The sequence below is a fragment of the Nuphar pumila genome, chromosome 17 (assembly GCF_984573655.1).
Source record: "Nuphar pumila chromosome 17, dmNupPumi1.hap1.1, whole genome shotgun sequence".
Lineage (NCBI taxonomy): Eukaryota > Viridiplantae > Streptophyta > Magnoliopsida > Nymphaeales > Nymphaeaceae > Nuphar > Nuphar pumila.
Genome location: NC_143265.1, coordinates 80,602,545 through 80,617,843, shown reverse-complemented (window position 1 = coordinate 80,617,843; position 15,299 = coordinate 80,602,545). Strand labels below are relative to the sequence as shown.

The 15,299-nt window shown below is 41.2% G+C and overlaps 1 protein-coding gene across 2 annotated transcripts; it reads left to right on the top strand.

Annotated features, from left to right (window-relative positions):
• Nucleotides 1-4,790: 4,790 nt before the first annotated feature.
• Nucleotides 4,791-14,100, top strand: LOC149812433 (uncharacterized). 2 transcript variants are annotated; one of them, XM_089993109.1, is made up of 6 exons: nucleotides 4,791-4,858; nucleotides 6,750-6,867; nucleotides 9,785-10,417; nucleotides 10,973-11,417; nucleotides 11,695-11,776; nucleotides 13,108-14,100. In XM_089993109.1, the coding sequence occupies exons 1-6, from the start codon at nucleotides 4,793-4,795 to the stop codon at nucleotides 13,318-13,320; spliced, it is 1,557 nt and encodes a 518-aa protein (XP_089849235.1). In that variant the 5' UTR covers nucleotides 4,791-4,792; the 3' UTR covers nucleotides 13,321-14,100. The 2 variants fall into 2 exon arrangements, with proteins under 2 accessions (XP_089849235.1, XP_089849236.1); XM_089993110.1 differs by lacking the exon at nucleotides 4,791-4,858 and having other exon boundaries at nucleotides 6,583-6,867.
• Nucleotides 14,101-15,299: the final 1,199 nt, after the last annotated feature.

Below are 15,299 nucleotides of genomic sequence, written 5' to 3'. Positions count from 1 at the left end.
TTATAATGTCTGCAAAGAATAATTTTTCCATATTTAACTTGGAAAAACCCTCACCCCAAGGGCCTCCAACTATGCTATCCCCTTTGGGATTGTTAGCAAAGAAAAAGTGACAATTAATAAGTCATTGGAAATGTTATAAGAATGATTTTAAAAAAAAAATTAAGAAACATATCAAAGTCAAATTATTTTGGTCAAACAGGAGTTAAAATAACCTTGGCAGGTTCTAAGTGGACCAGAAATGGAGCTGTATCCATTTAATATTAGGTGTGAATGAATAATTAAAAACCAAAACCATAGTTGGCACGAGGATTTTGCATCAAGACTAGTAGGCTCGTTGATTTTTTTAAAGGCAAGGTGGGGTTAGGCTGACCCCTACCAGAACAACAGCCACCCATGTGTCTGAGGGATTCGATCCTGGGCCTTTAGCTTGACAAAGGTAGTAGGCTCCTGTATTGGTGAAAGCAAACTTGTTCATTATTATTTAATGACAGTGACACTGCAAATGTATGCTAAATTTAAGAGTCATTCAGGGCCTGTTTGGAATCTGGGCGCTGGGATGAGCGTTTATGCATTTGGTGGTCGGGAGTAGGGATGGCAGTGGGGCGGGGCGGGAGTAGGGATGGCAGTGGGGAGGGGCGGGGGACTAGGTCTCCACCCCCCCCCCCTCAAGATTAGAACCTCCATCCCCGTCTCTATCCCCGGCGGGGATGGATTTTAACCTCCACCCCCACCTTCATCCCCGTTTCATGTCCTCCATCCCCGGTTCAAACGGGGATGAGGCGGGGCGGGTCGGGGATGAGGCGGGGATCGTGGCGGGGCAGGGAAAAGGGTATGCCCATCCCCGCCTCCATCCCCGAACGAGGATGGATTTTAACCTTCGTCCCCGCCTCCATCCCCGGTTCAAACGGGGTGGAGCCCCGCTTTCCCCCTGTCCACTGCCATCCCTAGTCCGGAGGTAAAATCTTGATCAAACTACCTTGGTGGTCCTGTACAGAATCTAGGCGTCGGGATGGGCGTTTACGCATTTGGGATGGAAAGTGAGGTTCTTTTTCCTTTTGTATTTACACTAAATCATGGATTTGACAGCTACCACTTCTTCAAGTGTAAACTCCATAAACGCCCATCCCAGCTACATATTCCAAACAGTACTGACCATACTACTGACAAATCTTGTGAGATTTATGAGAATATCGAGAGAATTTACCTGGAAGTTAAAAACAATAAACTCTGATGATATATTCAATTTCTCCCGAGCTTTTTTATCAAAAACATAAATACCTTGTTTTTAAACACGCTGTGTTTTTATCAGCTACTTATCGTGAAAAAATTGCGTGGTTTTTTATTTTTGAATATTTGTTATTTATATTTTCTTGTACAAATTTATTTTTTATTGCCATGATTTTTCCGAAAAATGCAAGATTTTAATAAAAAATTCAATATCTCGCAAGTTTTTGGCTGCTGATATTTTTGCCGTTTTTAACTTTTGTCAGTATGTTACGGCCACGTTGCTTGGGGAGCATCTAGTGGAAAAGGCAAATCTTTTATTAGCTTATGCAACAAGAGTAGCAAATACTTTATTAGTACTGCATGGAGAATACATTAATATATGTAATAATCAACTCCCTGTTAACAGATCAAGAATGACACGTACAATTGTTTATGGATAAGGATCCTGTGTAATTCGGATCTGGATGGAAATGAGGGTATATGGGCAGGCTCAGTAATAGACTCTCACACCTGGATCCAAATCTCCATCAACTTATCGACCTAGGCCTAAGAGCAATTGGGACTGGCTGATATTTTCTTATATCCATTTTCTGATCCACTTTAGGAATGTAAGCAGTTTGGTTTTGGTTCTGATGTAGCCAATACCAAATCGGACTAATAGGATATTGGCTAATCAGAATCGGATTCAGATGAGAAAAAACTAATACCGAATTTGAAAAAACACATATAATAAGATTCAGATATCCATCGAAATCAGATATCTAATGGGTTTGGTCATGAAATCCTAAACTGAATCCAAATCAGGTTGCAAATCAGATTCAGTTTCTAAACCAAATCCTATCAATTGGATTCAGAATCAGATCGGATATCGGGTACATGAAAAAAGATAAAATGGAATCCGTATCCGATTAGCTTAAAACCCAATATTTACACTTAATCAGGTTCACATTTTAGTGGGATTCAGTTTTTAATCGGATTCAGATTTGGGTTTCAATGCAAAACTCAATATCGAACCTGAATCTGTTTTTTAACCGGATCCATATTTGGCTACTGAATCCGGCAATTATCTGTTTCGGATTCAGGTTGAATGTCGGGTTACATCCGACCCTTTGACATCAATCCAACCGTAACCAATTAAAAAATGATTCCGCAGCAACTTCATCTATCCATAATGTACATCATCGATCGCATGAGTTGTAAGCGAACATGGGAAGAACATGGTGAAAAAGATGAAAAAAAATTTGTAAAATATAGTTAAAGTATACTCACATTGCTTGGAGAAAAGCATATATAAGCCCACAATCAAAGTCATCATATATATATATAACAGGACGTGATGAACGGCTACAATGAAAAAAATGGCAAAACACGCTATTTGTGCGTTTTTGCCCCTTTAGCGGCAGATTTAATCCGGTAAAAAAGGTAGAACACGCAAATAGCATGTTTTTGAGTATTTTTTTAACGTTTTTTGCGCTGGCCATCCATCAAGTCCTACTATGAACGGCCAGCACAATTGCACAGTTAGCTGTGCACTTAAGGGTTGTGTAATTATCACTTTTTCTATATATATATATATATAAGAATAAAGCCATACAAATATGAACTTTTAGGACCATTTAATTCCGATAAAAAATCAATTACTTATAATTTTTATAAAATTTTGAAACTCCGAATATCATTTTTTCCATTCAAATTGCATGACCCAAGTGTTAATTTCTAGTAAATCAATCGTGCTGAATACATCTATGGGGTCAGAATTTTGAAAAAACTACTGAAAATCCATTAACATGTCCCATTTAGCACCATCCCAATGTTGCGAGTATCCTTATTGGCCCTGAATCGTTTGGCAAAAGATTCAGTTGTATTGGCCGATACAGATACTCATCGACCCCAAAATAATAAAAAATTACGTATCAATCAGGACATGACACATATTAAAATAATATATAAAAATATTAAAAAATATGTTTTAATATTTGTTTACATTTATTAAAAAATAGCCGATTCAGGGTGATGCTTATCGATGTTATGCACCGATAATGACAACATTGTTCATGCTTATTTTGTAATTTCCCATATATATTACAGATTTTGGCTTCAGCAAGTGAGGGTATGCAAGATGGACACCAAATAAAAAATCCAGCCATCTTGTCATTAATTATTCCTAGTTACGCCTAAAAAGAGAATAAATTTAAGAGAGAGAGAGAGAGAGAGAGGGGGAACGAACTCACACAAACACAGCTGGAGCTCCAGTCAATAATAAGCATGCAGCTTGGCGGGCCCACGTGCTGTGGCATCCTTCCCTGGGGAAGGCTTTAGTCTATATCTACATCAGTAGCAGCAGATAATGATAAACAAATCCCTTCCCTTCATATGTTTGTGTATATAGTCTTTTATGCCCTTTTTCTTCCTGGAGTATTACCATGATGTCCTCTGTCATCTCAGAATGACCAATCCATCCCTCAAAGTTTAAAACCTTGACCACCAAGTCCATCAGTCAAACAAGATTGCAGCCATTGCTGGTTGACCAATCTAATTCATTTTTTTTCCCTTTCTTAATGTTTTTCTCTTGCTTCTTACTTGCTTTAGCATCATTTCTTGTATTTTTCATATTAAAATAATTAGTTAATTATAAATTTTTTTATAACAATAAGTTGGTTTTATATCATTTTATATGGTGCTCACGTCATTTTATTATTTTCTTTTTTCCTTGCTTCCTATTGCTTTTTATTTTTCATGTACTTACATATCACTTCACAACCGTTTCATGCTTCTGGCTTCATACTACTTATTAACATTTGTTTTCTCCATTCACTGTTTCTCTTATCCAATTTGTTTTTTAGTAGCTAAGGGTGCACAAGAGCCAGGCTCGAGCCGATCTCAAGTTAAAAAAAAGCCCAGCTTGAATTTAGCCTAGCTTAAAAGGTTGTGTATAAACTCAGCTCAAGCCTAGCTCGGTTCGGCTCAAGCAGTATTAACTTACATGAGCTAAAGGTGAGTTTTATGATCATTAGCCAAAAAATTCTATATATCTTAAAAGTAATCCACAAATGTCTCTATTAGTTAAGCTTAATCGAACTAATCAAGCTTAATCAAGGGTGGTTGGTATAGTGGGGCGAGGCCTTGACTGCTAAACGGTCATTCAAGGTTCAATTCTTATGGGCGTCGCCCCTATGCACAAGCCATCTCAGAGTTTTGTGCTGTCGGCACGATGACCGTAGGTATGGCAGGCTGAGCCACCAGGTCTTCGTGCAGGGTGCATTTTCTTGGTGTTATAAAATCCCTAAACAAAAAAAAAAAAAAAATCATCCAGAGGGCTTTCTCCGTCATTTTAAGATATAAGTGTTTCGAAAAGATGTGGTATAAAGTCCCCGCGTGTTGCTCCTCCTGCCAACCACCGTCTCCGTCTTCCTGGAGCTCGAGGGGGAACTGGTAAGTCACAATGCTAGGGTTTGCGGACGGCAGATCGGTGATCGGACCCGATACGAAGTGCCGGAATGATAGTCCCGACTCGGTCATCACGCAGGGCGCCGACTTCAGCGTATTCTCCTCCGCAACGGCAAGCATGGGCCGCTCATCCTTCGAATCCGACGGCGAGGATCACGAGTCCCCGGTTTCCGATCTTTCCAAGGTACATTCTTCCGGTTCTCTCCCGGCTTCTCGTATTATAACGATTTCCTGATCATCTGTTGCTTTCCTCTCCATGTCTTTTGCAAATAGAGCGCGTTTAAATATCCATTTGCGCGAGATCATTAAATTTCGGGTTTTTGGAGTGAAGAAGAGACGTAGATTTTGATCTTTCTTGTTTTTTATGCTATTTCTTCTCAAAGAGTAGAAATTAAAGGCCGTCGGATCTTCGCGCATGTGAACGATCTCGTTTTTACTCCGTTCTTTCTTCAGTTTGTAGCTTAAAGAGCTTGAAATGCCTTCTTTCTTTGTCTTGAATCTGAAAGCTGAAGCGGTGAAGCGATCAGAGTCCTTGACTACTGTTTTTTCATGTAATTTAGTGCTTTAGAATTCTTTTCTTTCTTGTTTGTGGAGAAGATATGAAAGGGCTTTAGGTCTTCAATTACATTTTCTTCATACTCTGGGGAAAATAGATGGATTTGTCATATTTTTCTTTTGAATGTTAAATTTCGTTGTTTTTTTAGGCCGAAATGTGAAGTGAACGTAAAACGAGAGGTGATTTCCTTTTTTCCCCCTTGGTTTAAAGATGTTTATCGGAATTCTCTTTTGCTCAGAATTTCTGACAAAAAAAAACTCTTTTGATAAATTTTGTTAATAGCTTCACCTTTTTTCTTGGATTCTTGAACGAAAAATATATAATTTTTAATCAGGTTCGCTACTGGAGATTATAGAAGATCGTCGTTCTATTTTTCAAGTCTCTTTTTCTTTTCTTTAAAAATTAACCCCTTTCTACTTCGAGTAAACATTTACCGTCTTTGAGGTCGAACGGACTTAACTTCCTTGCATAGAGTCCGAGAGAGTAAAAAGATCTTAAAATGGTTAAATTTCGTTTTGATTTTTCGGAATCAAGTCCATGAAACGATTATGATAGTTTTTCCTGTATTAGCGAACTCTTTTCTCGGAACCAGATTTTTTTTTTCAAGTCCGAACATTAACTTCTTCGGGTAAGTATCTCTTTCATATCGTTTTCGTAATTAAATCTTCGCCATTCACTTGTGCTTTCTACCTAAAATGACATAAATGCTTCAAAATTTCGTGTATTTTTAATGCTCATGCCTGATAAAACCGCGTTTCATTGCCTTCACAGGATCTTTTAAAGCCTCTGAACAGGGGATTAAGTTTGCTACAATTTACAATCGATTTAGCAAACGCTGTTTTTTTGTCACATCTAACACGGTAGATGTGAACTACATGTTTTATTTAGTGGAAACAGGCTTCTGGGTTGCCTAAATTCGACCTATATACAGTTTCTTTCGGCAATCCAAAAATCAACAACTATGAAAGCATCGATTTTTTTTTAATTCATAAAAGCTTTTTTTTCATCGAAAAATATGATCCCAAGGGTCGATAACTACTAAATCTATATGTTGAACACATCTATGAGGTTAGATTGAGTCAAAACAACTCGCATCATGAGATTCCAACTCGATTGCAAGTATAATCCATTATATCAAACATAAATCCTCTATACGAAATATACGATCAATTCCCCATCAAAAACTATTGTACAGCGAGAGCTCTCGCTAAATTAGCGAAAGTGTAAAAAAAAAATAAAAAAAAAAATAAATAAACTATCGGCTCAGAGGACACGGTTTTGAGTTTTCAAATTAAATAACGAATTCAATGTTAGGACGAGCAAATATAAAAACATTGAGGGCGTTGAGAAAAGGTGAGCATAAAAAAAGAAAAGGAGAAAACAGAGAGGCGTGAGGACAATAGAGGATCTTTTTTTTTGGTAGTTCATGTGCAGAATTTGTGTTTGTGAGCTTTCAATCTGGTTGTTGGCGTCACATTTAGAGAATAAAAATTCAGAGAAGCCTTTTGTTTTGATGCAGCATTCGGCAGGACGTGATTACAAAGACACTTCACGTGCTCTAAATATGGAGCCGAACAGAGATTTGGTAGCAAAAAGCAGCCCCAAAGATGCTCGGAAGAAGGAGAAAGCGGAAAGAGGTAATCACCACCACCCTCGGTAACCAAATAGGACATCTGTGTGCGTATGTGGTATGGGCGTTGGTTGCGCGTCCTACTTTCTTTTTACCTGACCCTACTTTTTGCATACGATTTATGCCATCTTTTTCAATCTTACTCGACACGTTTCCTTCGCTTTCCATACTGATCTTCTTTACTTTTAATTTTGCCCCCGTAATTCTTCAATGCAGATGAGGTAGATCCCACCAAGTATTCGTTCTCTAACGCTCTCGTAGGTAATCCCCCGCTGTATGTGGTAAATAAGCGGAACGAATCGTACGGGGCATGTTCGGGCTCGGGTCGTTTATCAATGGACTTAGCTCATGTTCTGATCCGAGCTCGAGCTCCATATCAACTCACTATTGAATGAGACGAGCCCAACACAAGCTGGCTTGTGTAAAAACATTTCATGTTACACATATAGAATCACTAGAATATGAGAACTAATGTGAACCACCACTATTTCATGGATTTTTTGTTCTTTTCTCTTGAATCTTACAGTATGGATGTGATCTACATACTTGGTTTTATAAGAATCCTCTCTTGAATCATCTGATTTCGATGCACAAACTAGATTTTTTTAAGCCTTTAAAATCAATGGCTCATAATCTTCATAAATATTCAAGCATTTAAAAAAAATGCACGTACCAATGGTTGATTCCTCTCAAATGCCCATATTTCTAATTCTCATATTCTAGTGACTCTCACTCTATATATATGAGAACTAGAAATATGGGCATTTTCAACACTTTTTTTGCAAATCTAACAATGTAGATGTGTTTGGCATGGTGAATTCGCTAGGAATCAACCATTGGATTGTGTATTTTCAAGGAAAAAAATGTGATTTTTGGATGGTTGAATATTTATGAAGATTATGAGCCATTGATTTTAAAGGCTTAAAAAAATCTCGTTTATGCTTCAAAATAGGATGATTCAAGAATGTGTTATGATAAAACCAACCATGTAGATCACATCTGTACTGTTAGATTAAAAATAAAAGAACAAAAATCTATGAAAACTGTACTTTACACATTAGTTCTTATATATATATATATGAGTAATGCGCTCCTTCTGCACCCCCCCCCCTCAAAAATCATCCTTTTTGGCATTTTTCTCACACTTAACACTATAAATATGATCTAATAGGTTTTGTTTAGTGGGAACCGGCTTTTGGATCAGTGAGCTTAATAAAAGGCACCAGTTTTTTAGGCTCATAAAAATATGTTGTTTGGTCAAAAAAATATTAACCAAGAGTTGATTCCCCCTAAATTGAATGGTTCAGATATATCATAAAACACTTCAAAACTATGGAGCAGAACAGGGCAGAACCAGAAATGAGACCTAGTGGACGTACGGTAGTCTGAAATCTCAATGGGATTTCAAACATGAGATTTCAGGCAACCCGTCTCTCTCTCTCTCTCTCTCTCTATATATATATATATATATATATATATATATATATACGTTTCCCAGATGATTGAAGAGTGGGGTTATCGCAATGATTTTGTCTAACTAGAAATGCCCTGAGTCAACGTTTGAGCTTGTAGCCCGTCAAGACTTGGTTCTTGTTTTGCCGGGTTAAGTGGTCTCTTGTGACTGTGGGTGGCTAGTGTACAGTTGACATGAGCTCCGGCTACTGGTGTCACACTATATATTTTATGCCGACTTTGGCAATGTTTGGATGACGGAGCAAAATCAAGTTTTTGAGAAACCTTATTTTGCTTCAAAACCAGACTTTTGGTATTTAAAAGTGTTTGGCTGAAGGAAAACCTGGTTTGACAAGAGGTTTCCTTAATATCATTTTACCTAGCTTGACAAAAGCAGGTTTTCTTCTGCATAGTTTTGACAAGTCTGGTCCTACTTTACTCCCGTCCTTACTGCTCAAAATCAATGATGACACGTCCTGGATTTATTACTCTGAACGCGAGTAACCTGCTACACAAGGCACAGTGGCTGGTTAACAAGCTGAACCAACCAAACAAAGGAAGGAAGGGTGTTAAAGCTTGGCTCATTTCCTGTTGCCAGCCAAGCCGAGCTCAAGCTCATGGTGCCCGATCTGTGCTCGAGCTTGCTCATTTACCAACAAATTACAATTTTAAATCTAAAAATAATAGAATCTACTCTCTCAAATTGATTCTTTTACAAAAATAACTGCAACAGACACTCTAAATTTATTGCTTGCAAGCCAAACACTTCAACCATCCTCTAAAAATATCTCTATTTATTACTAATTAACCAGCTATATCTGCCGAGAACACCCGTCTATTCATGTTTGGCTTGCCGAGCTTAATTCACGAGTTTTAACTCTTTTTTCTAGCCGAACACAAACCGAGCCACAAGTGGCTCGTCTGTTTTCCAGCCCTTTTGACTTCATCTAGAATGGCGTATAGGGAATCTCAATATGCCATTAAAATTGGATATCCATGTCACATATACCCAACCGTCATCCGTAGGTACTTTGATCCTCATTGAATTTGGGATTCATGCCCTAGAAGGAGGTAAGTCTAACGGACCCACTTTGACCCAATTGCCGTCACCTCCAGGGCAATCTAGTTCACCACAGAGCCTGGTTTACTTTCCTCGTCGGTGGGTCTTAACCATGACTTTGGTTCCAGTACATAAGATGGGTTCCATCCTACGTTCAATCCTAGCCGGTTAGGATTGATCCACATTTTCACCTGGATGTGGACTGATGCTAGTCGTCCAAATGCTTCAGCTAACAACTACGATAGACATAAGATGGGACCCATCCTATGTCAAAAGATTTGATCCGTTTTGCTTTGGTTCACACTTTTTTTCTGAAGTGGTCTCTCTTTTCCTTTCCTTCTTTTTCTCGTAACCGCTCTTGCTTCTTTTTTTTTCTGTTGTTTCGTGTGGGCGACTCGAAAACTTGGCAAAGAGTGCCAGAAGAGGCGGCTAAGGCCCGAGATGAAACGGACAAGCTCCCTGGATCTGAACAACCCGGGCGAGGTTTACGGGTCTCCCAGATTGGCAAAGATGACGCCACAGCATCAGAAGAGCTCCGCGCCCCGCAAATCCGGAACCTCAGCGAGCCCCGGCACGCCTTCCTTCAGACCCGGCCCCGCCCCGCCCAAAGGCTGGAGCTCGGAGCGCGTCCCCTTGCCTTCCAACTGCTCCAGGCGCCACCACGCCAATGTCCTCCCCGCCCCGCAAATCTACAACGGTAAGAGCCTCCCCTCCAAATGGGAGGACGCGGAGAAGTGGATCTTCAGCCCGGTCAGCAACGAACCTGCCAACCGTCCCTCCCTCCCGCCGCGCAAGCCCAAGTCCAAGAGCGGACCCCTTGCCTTCATCGGATCCGGGGCTTTTCCTGCCGTCGTCCCTGTCCCATGCACGGCAAGGGTCGTCCCATCGTCGTCGCTGTTTCAGTTTTCCGGCGAAGACGAGATTGTTGGCGGGCTCAGTCAACCGGAGTCTTCGCATGCCGAACCGTGTATGGTTCGGTCTGCTAGCGTTCATGGCTGGTCGGATCTTGTCGTGCAGGCGGCTGAGTCACCGGAGTCTCTTCTGGGTAAGTCGGTCGATCCTTTTGTTTCTCGATTTTCATTGGCATGCTTCTCTCAATTGGGGCTGGTAAATGAGCTGAACGAACTGTTCAAGGTTGGCTCATTGTTGTGGAGAGCCTAGCTGAGTTCGAGCCCATAATGAGCCCAAGTTAGAACTTGCTTGTTTATAGAAAAATAGATTGTTTTAGAGCTGGAAAAGATAAAATAAAAAAAAAACATGTAAAATATGTGTAAAGTATATCTAAAATATACTTCCTACTTCCTGACGAGCTTCTACCAGTCGAGTATTCATATTCAGCATCCCGAGCCTATTTTATGAGTTTGAACAAGCTCTTTACACGATGCTGAACATGAGCCGGCTTATTTCCTAGCCCTACTGTCAATGCAACCAAATTGATGGTGGTCTTAAGCCTTTTCCATTGAAGTCACACAAAATTTGAGGTTGGAAGCATATTAGATCTTAGATCTTAGATTGTCAATGGAGAATGTTTTATTTTTTTGTTTTCTCTTAAAATGTATGAAACAATCAGATTTGATGGTTCCATGCATATAATCTTCAGTTTGCTCGAATGCAAAGCCGGATGGCACAAAGGATGCCGCCACCATGATATCGCCGGTGGTATCTAGAAGAGATATGGCAACACAGATGAGCCCGGATGCTAGCAGCACTCATTCATCTCCCAGATGGCGGGACTCATCACCAATATTGGCAACACAGATTAGCCCGGATGCTAGCGTCCCTCATTCATCTCCCAGACGGCGGGACTCATCACCAATATCGTCCCCACATCCTCCTCTTATGTCACTCATGGAGCTGCATCGGTTTGGGCAGCTCTCCAGGTTGGAGATCAGGGATGTGGAGTTAGACAACCAGATCGCCATGACCAGGCGGTCGAAGAAGCTCATCAATAAGATCTCCTTTGATGTTGGCGATTGGAAGAAGAAAGCCGTGCATGCTAGGGCGTCGGTATGGGAGGCTGCAGAGACCGCCAATTCTATTTCGAAGTAATTAAGCACCAATTTAATTTTACTATTTTGCCGGAATATATAATAGCTGAAATTTGTGGCCTACATGCTGCTGCCAGCAGCAAATAAACATTTCATCAGTGAAAGCTAAACAAAAAATGGGATCAGTCACTGATTCTTACCACTTCCTGCTCAAAAGAGGCTTGGAGACATTGCATGATGCTCTGCAATGTGAAAATGCAAATGCGTAGTGAGTCATTCTTTCCTTTTGCTTTTATTCATTCTTGATTTCTTTCCTTTTTTGCTTTTTTAACAGGTTTAAAAGAGAGGAAACAAAGATAACCGCGTGGGAGAACTTGCAAAATGCAAAAGCTGAAGCTGATATAAGAAAACTCGAGGTGAGGTCTTGCAACCACTGTTTCACTTTCATGAGTAGCTTTAGAGCCAACTTTAGTGGCATGAAGCTTACGGGAGAGATTGGTTTAAGAGAAATCAACGGTGGATGTTGTTCCATCTCTGGGAGGGTCCTGCCACCTCAATGGCGGGACCTACCTGATCACCTAATCAACCAATCCCATAGAAGAGATGTCAAAATCGCGGGACCCACAATAACACTCTCCCAGAGGATTGGTTGAACGAGTGATCACGAACAATGATTCGTCCCGTCAGGACATCCAGCAGAACACGGATCCCATCTTTTGAAATAGATGGGTTCTATCATACATTCAATCCTAGTCATCCAATCAATGGCTAGATGGTTCTGCTGGATGGTTAGGATTGAATGTATGATGAAACCCATCCTATTTCAAACGATGGGATCCGTTTCCCATCCAGCATGGGTTGGGAAAACATGAAGGGATCTTGTAGTGTCTCAGAAAGTGAGACTAGTGGATCCAAGGTACCATGGTTGCCGTTCTTCCTATGGCATTCAGGGTCCCCATGGTTTAAATGCACCAGGACGGTCGGGGATCTCTGATGACCGAAAATAGGGTCACATAATGGTCCTCTGTCCCCACGCAATGTAAACCGCGGGTGAGGTCACAGACACCTAAGCTCTTACGAAACCCACCAGTTAAAGGTACCTGCACACCCAGTACCAGTCGAACTGTGGACGAAGGGGTAAGCACCTTCCCTCCAGGCTTGTTTTCAAGAAATAAAGTAACAACCATGACCTTTAATTGCCCCAAGGGGGTTGGCATAGTGGGGTGGGGCCTTGGCTGTTAGAGGGGCAGTCAAGGTTTGATTACCCGCTCTGCGCCCCTGGAGCAGGGGTCTTAGCCTTGGAGTTTTACGCTGCCGGCATGCGTACCTTAGGTATGGCAATCTGAGCCAGCACGACCAGGTTTTCTGGGTGCGGTTTCTTTGGGTTATAAATAAAAAAAAACATGTCCTTTAATTTGTCTGAAGATAAAATTGAAACTCTCTGAAGCTTGTTATTGCTGTCCCATCCATTTACCTAACATGTCTAACATTAATTTTTGAACCAATGGTGCCATATGGAAAATGACTCCCTGAATTAAGTAAATGTAGGGAATTAAGTCCCTCCCATAGTAAGTTGCGGCTAGCTTCCAACTAACACCAATCAATGATGGAAACACACTTGACCCCTGAGTGCTGACAGGGTTTTGCATTTGGGAAAATTAGTAGCTCTAGCACCAAGGGAATACTTTTCTCCTACATTACTAATCTTGAATTCAAACTATTGCCAACCTTGTGCAAAATTTTGCAGATGAAACTGGAGAAGATGAGGTCCTCATCGATGGAGAAGATCATGAACAAGTTGAGGTCAGCACAGAGGAAAGCTCAGGAGTTGAGGATCTCGGTGTCTGCAACGCGGGCACATCAGGCTGCTAAGACAGCTCAGAAGGCTGCGACCTTCCGGCGAATCGGGCACATGGGTCCTTTGAGCGGGTGCTTTAGTTGCCATGCTGCTGAATGCTAAGAGCAACAATGTGAATTAACGATGGTTATCTTTTCCTAGATTAGATCCTTGCCCTGGAATTTGGATGCCTGCCTCTCTCTAGTGGGTCCGTGTGTATATGTTGCTTCCCAACCTGCTCATCACTAGATATCACTGGTTTGAGTACAAAGGATTCAAGGCCCTAGGTGAATGCCCCTAACGTGAAACGATGACTACCTGCACGGGGCTAAAAGAGTTGTATGATGGGCTTAAACTTTGGCAGTTGGACAGTACAAGCGAGGGTCCGAGGGAGTTTGGATTCAAAATTGATTGATTGTCTTGAAGAATTCACAAGTAGCATTATGGTCAGCTTGACCCACATCAGTGTTGAATGTTGGCTAGAACATAAGCAGATGATGAGATTGAATATGTGTAGTAGTTTGGATTTGTGAAAAAACTCTTTTCAAACTGGGTTCCTCTTTGTTTTCCTAGACAAATATTGGGCAAGATCTTGAGGCAACGAGCCTTGGCTTAGCCTTAACGGACGGTGACTTGAGCTAGCTCAGCTTGACCAAGACTCAACCCGGTGTGATGGCCCTCAAAGCAAATCTGTTGTCATTGGGGGAATCACACCAGATTTTTAGAAGGTTGAAGCGGGCTGTACTCCCCGGTGGTCAGGGGGACCTTAAGGGTTTTATCAGTGTTGTCAGTATCGGTATGGGCCTGAATTGGTTGATATGTATCAAATCAATATGACACTGACATGAATCGGTTATTTTTTAATAAATATAAAATAGCTTAAAATTAAGTTTTAATATTAATTTAATGACTTTAACATGTGTAGCGTTCTGCACATAATATTTTTTAAACTATTTTTTGGCCGATTCAAAATGATTCATTTGAGAATCAGTATCAGCCTATTCATCTGAATCGTTGGCCAAAAGATACAGGTCCAATTCCTGACAACATTGGGTTTTTACCAATCCGAGGCAGTAGGGATGGCAGTGGGGGAAAATGGGGCCTTGCCCTGCCTCACTCCATTTGAACCGGGGATTAAGGTTAAAATCAAAACTCATGCAGGAATAGAGGTGGGGATGGACTAATTTTTGCCCCCTTTTGCCTTGCCCTGTCTCCTATCCCTGTTAAGAAAATTACTATTATACTCATATATATATTCTTAACTCTAACAAAAAAACCCTTTCTTGAATCTCTCCGCTCTCCTTACCTAACAAACAGCATGAGCTCCTATTTCTCTCCTTTCCTTCCTTTCTTTTCTCTAACAACGAAAAGTGACAGAAGGATCGAGGAAACGAGGCCCCGCCTTGCCTCACCTCATTTGTACCATGGATGTAGGACATAAAACGGAGAATAGACCAGTGATGGAATTTAAAATCAAAACTCATGCAAGGATGGAGGGCAAAATTTTGAGACGGAGCAAGGGTGGAGACCTTGTCCCCCGCCCCGGTCCACTGCCATCCCTAGGAGGCAGTGAGATAGGAAGGGTTGTTTGCGCCCCCCCCCCCCCCAAAGAAAAAGAAAAAAAAAAAGCCATCAGGTGTGACAATGACATGAAAACCTTCCACTACACAGACCAGGTTTTGTCCCCTGTCCAACTTGGAAAGAGAAATAATAAAAATCGCATTTCAGTGAGTACTGCCACGGAAATGTTGAGATGGCAATAACCAGGAACACGTGAAAGTACTGAATTTTGTAAGGAATGACTGTGCCGACACAACTGGACCGTGTATAAAGAAATATTTTGGCAGATAGACTCTGTTTTACATCAGCAGGGTTTTTCCCCTTTTTGCTTCCACCGGTGAGGGTCAGCTACCTCGGTCAGTGACCGATAGCCATGATCAGCTGCCAATTTTCTGATTACCTGCTGCTGATGCTCGCCGAGGAGTTGAAGCGTGACAACTCCTTAAAGACAAGGGTAAGCCCACAGAGTTTTACATTGCCAAGACAGTGATCCTAAGTATGACAGGCAGAGGCAGCACAGCTAAGTCTCGGATCCTAGGGGC

Bases quoted from the DNA above. Each gene is read 5' to 3' on its own strand.
- LOC149812433 (XM_089993110.1), top strand. From the start codon at position 6,657: ATGTGCAGAATTTGTGTTTGTGAGCTTTCAATCTGGTTGTTGGCGTCA. The intron at 6,868-9,784 runs GTAATCACCACC...AACTTGGCAAAG, and splicing joins GAAGGAGAAAGCGGAAAGAG to AGTGCCAGAAGAGGCGGCTA. The intron at 10,418-10,972 runs GTAAGTCGGTCG...TATAATCTTCAG, and splicing joins GTCACCGGAGTCTCTTCTGG to TTTGCTCGAATGCAAAGCCG.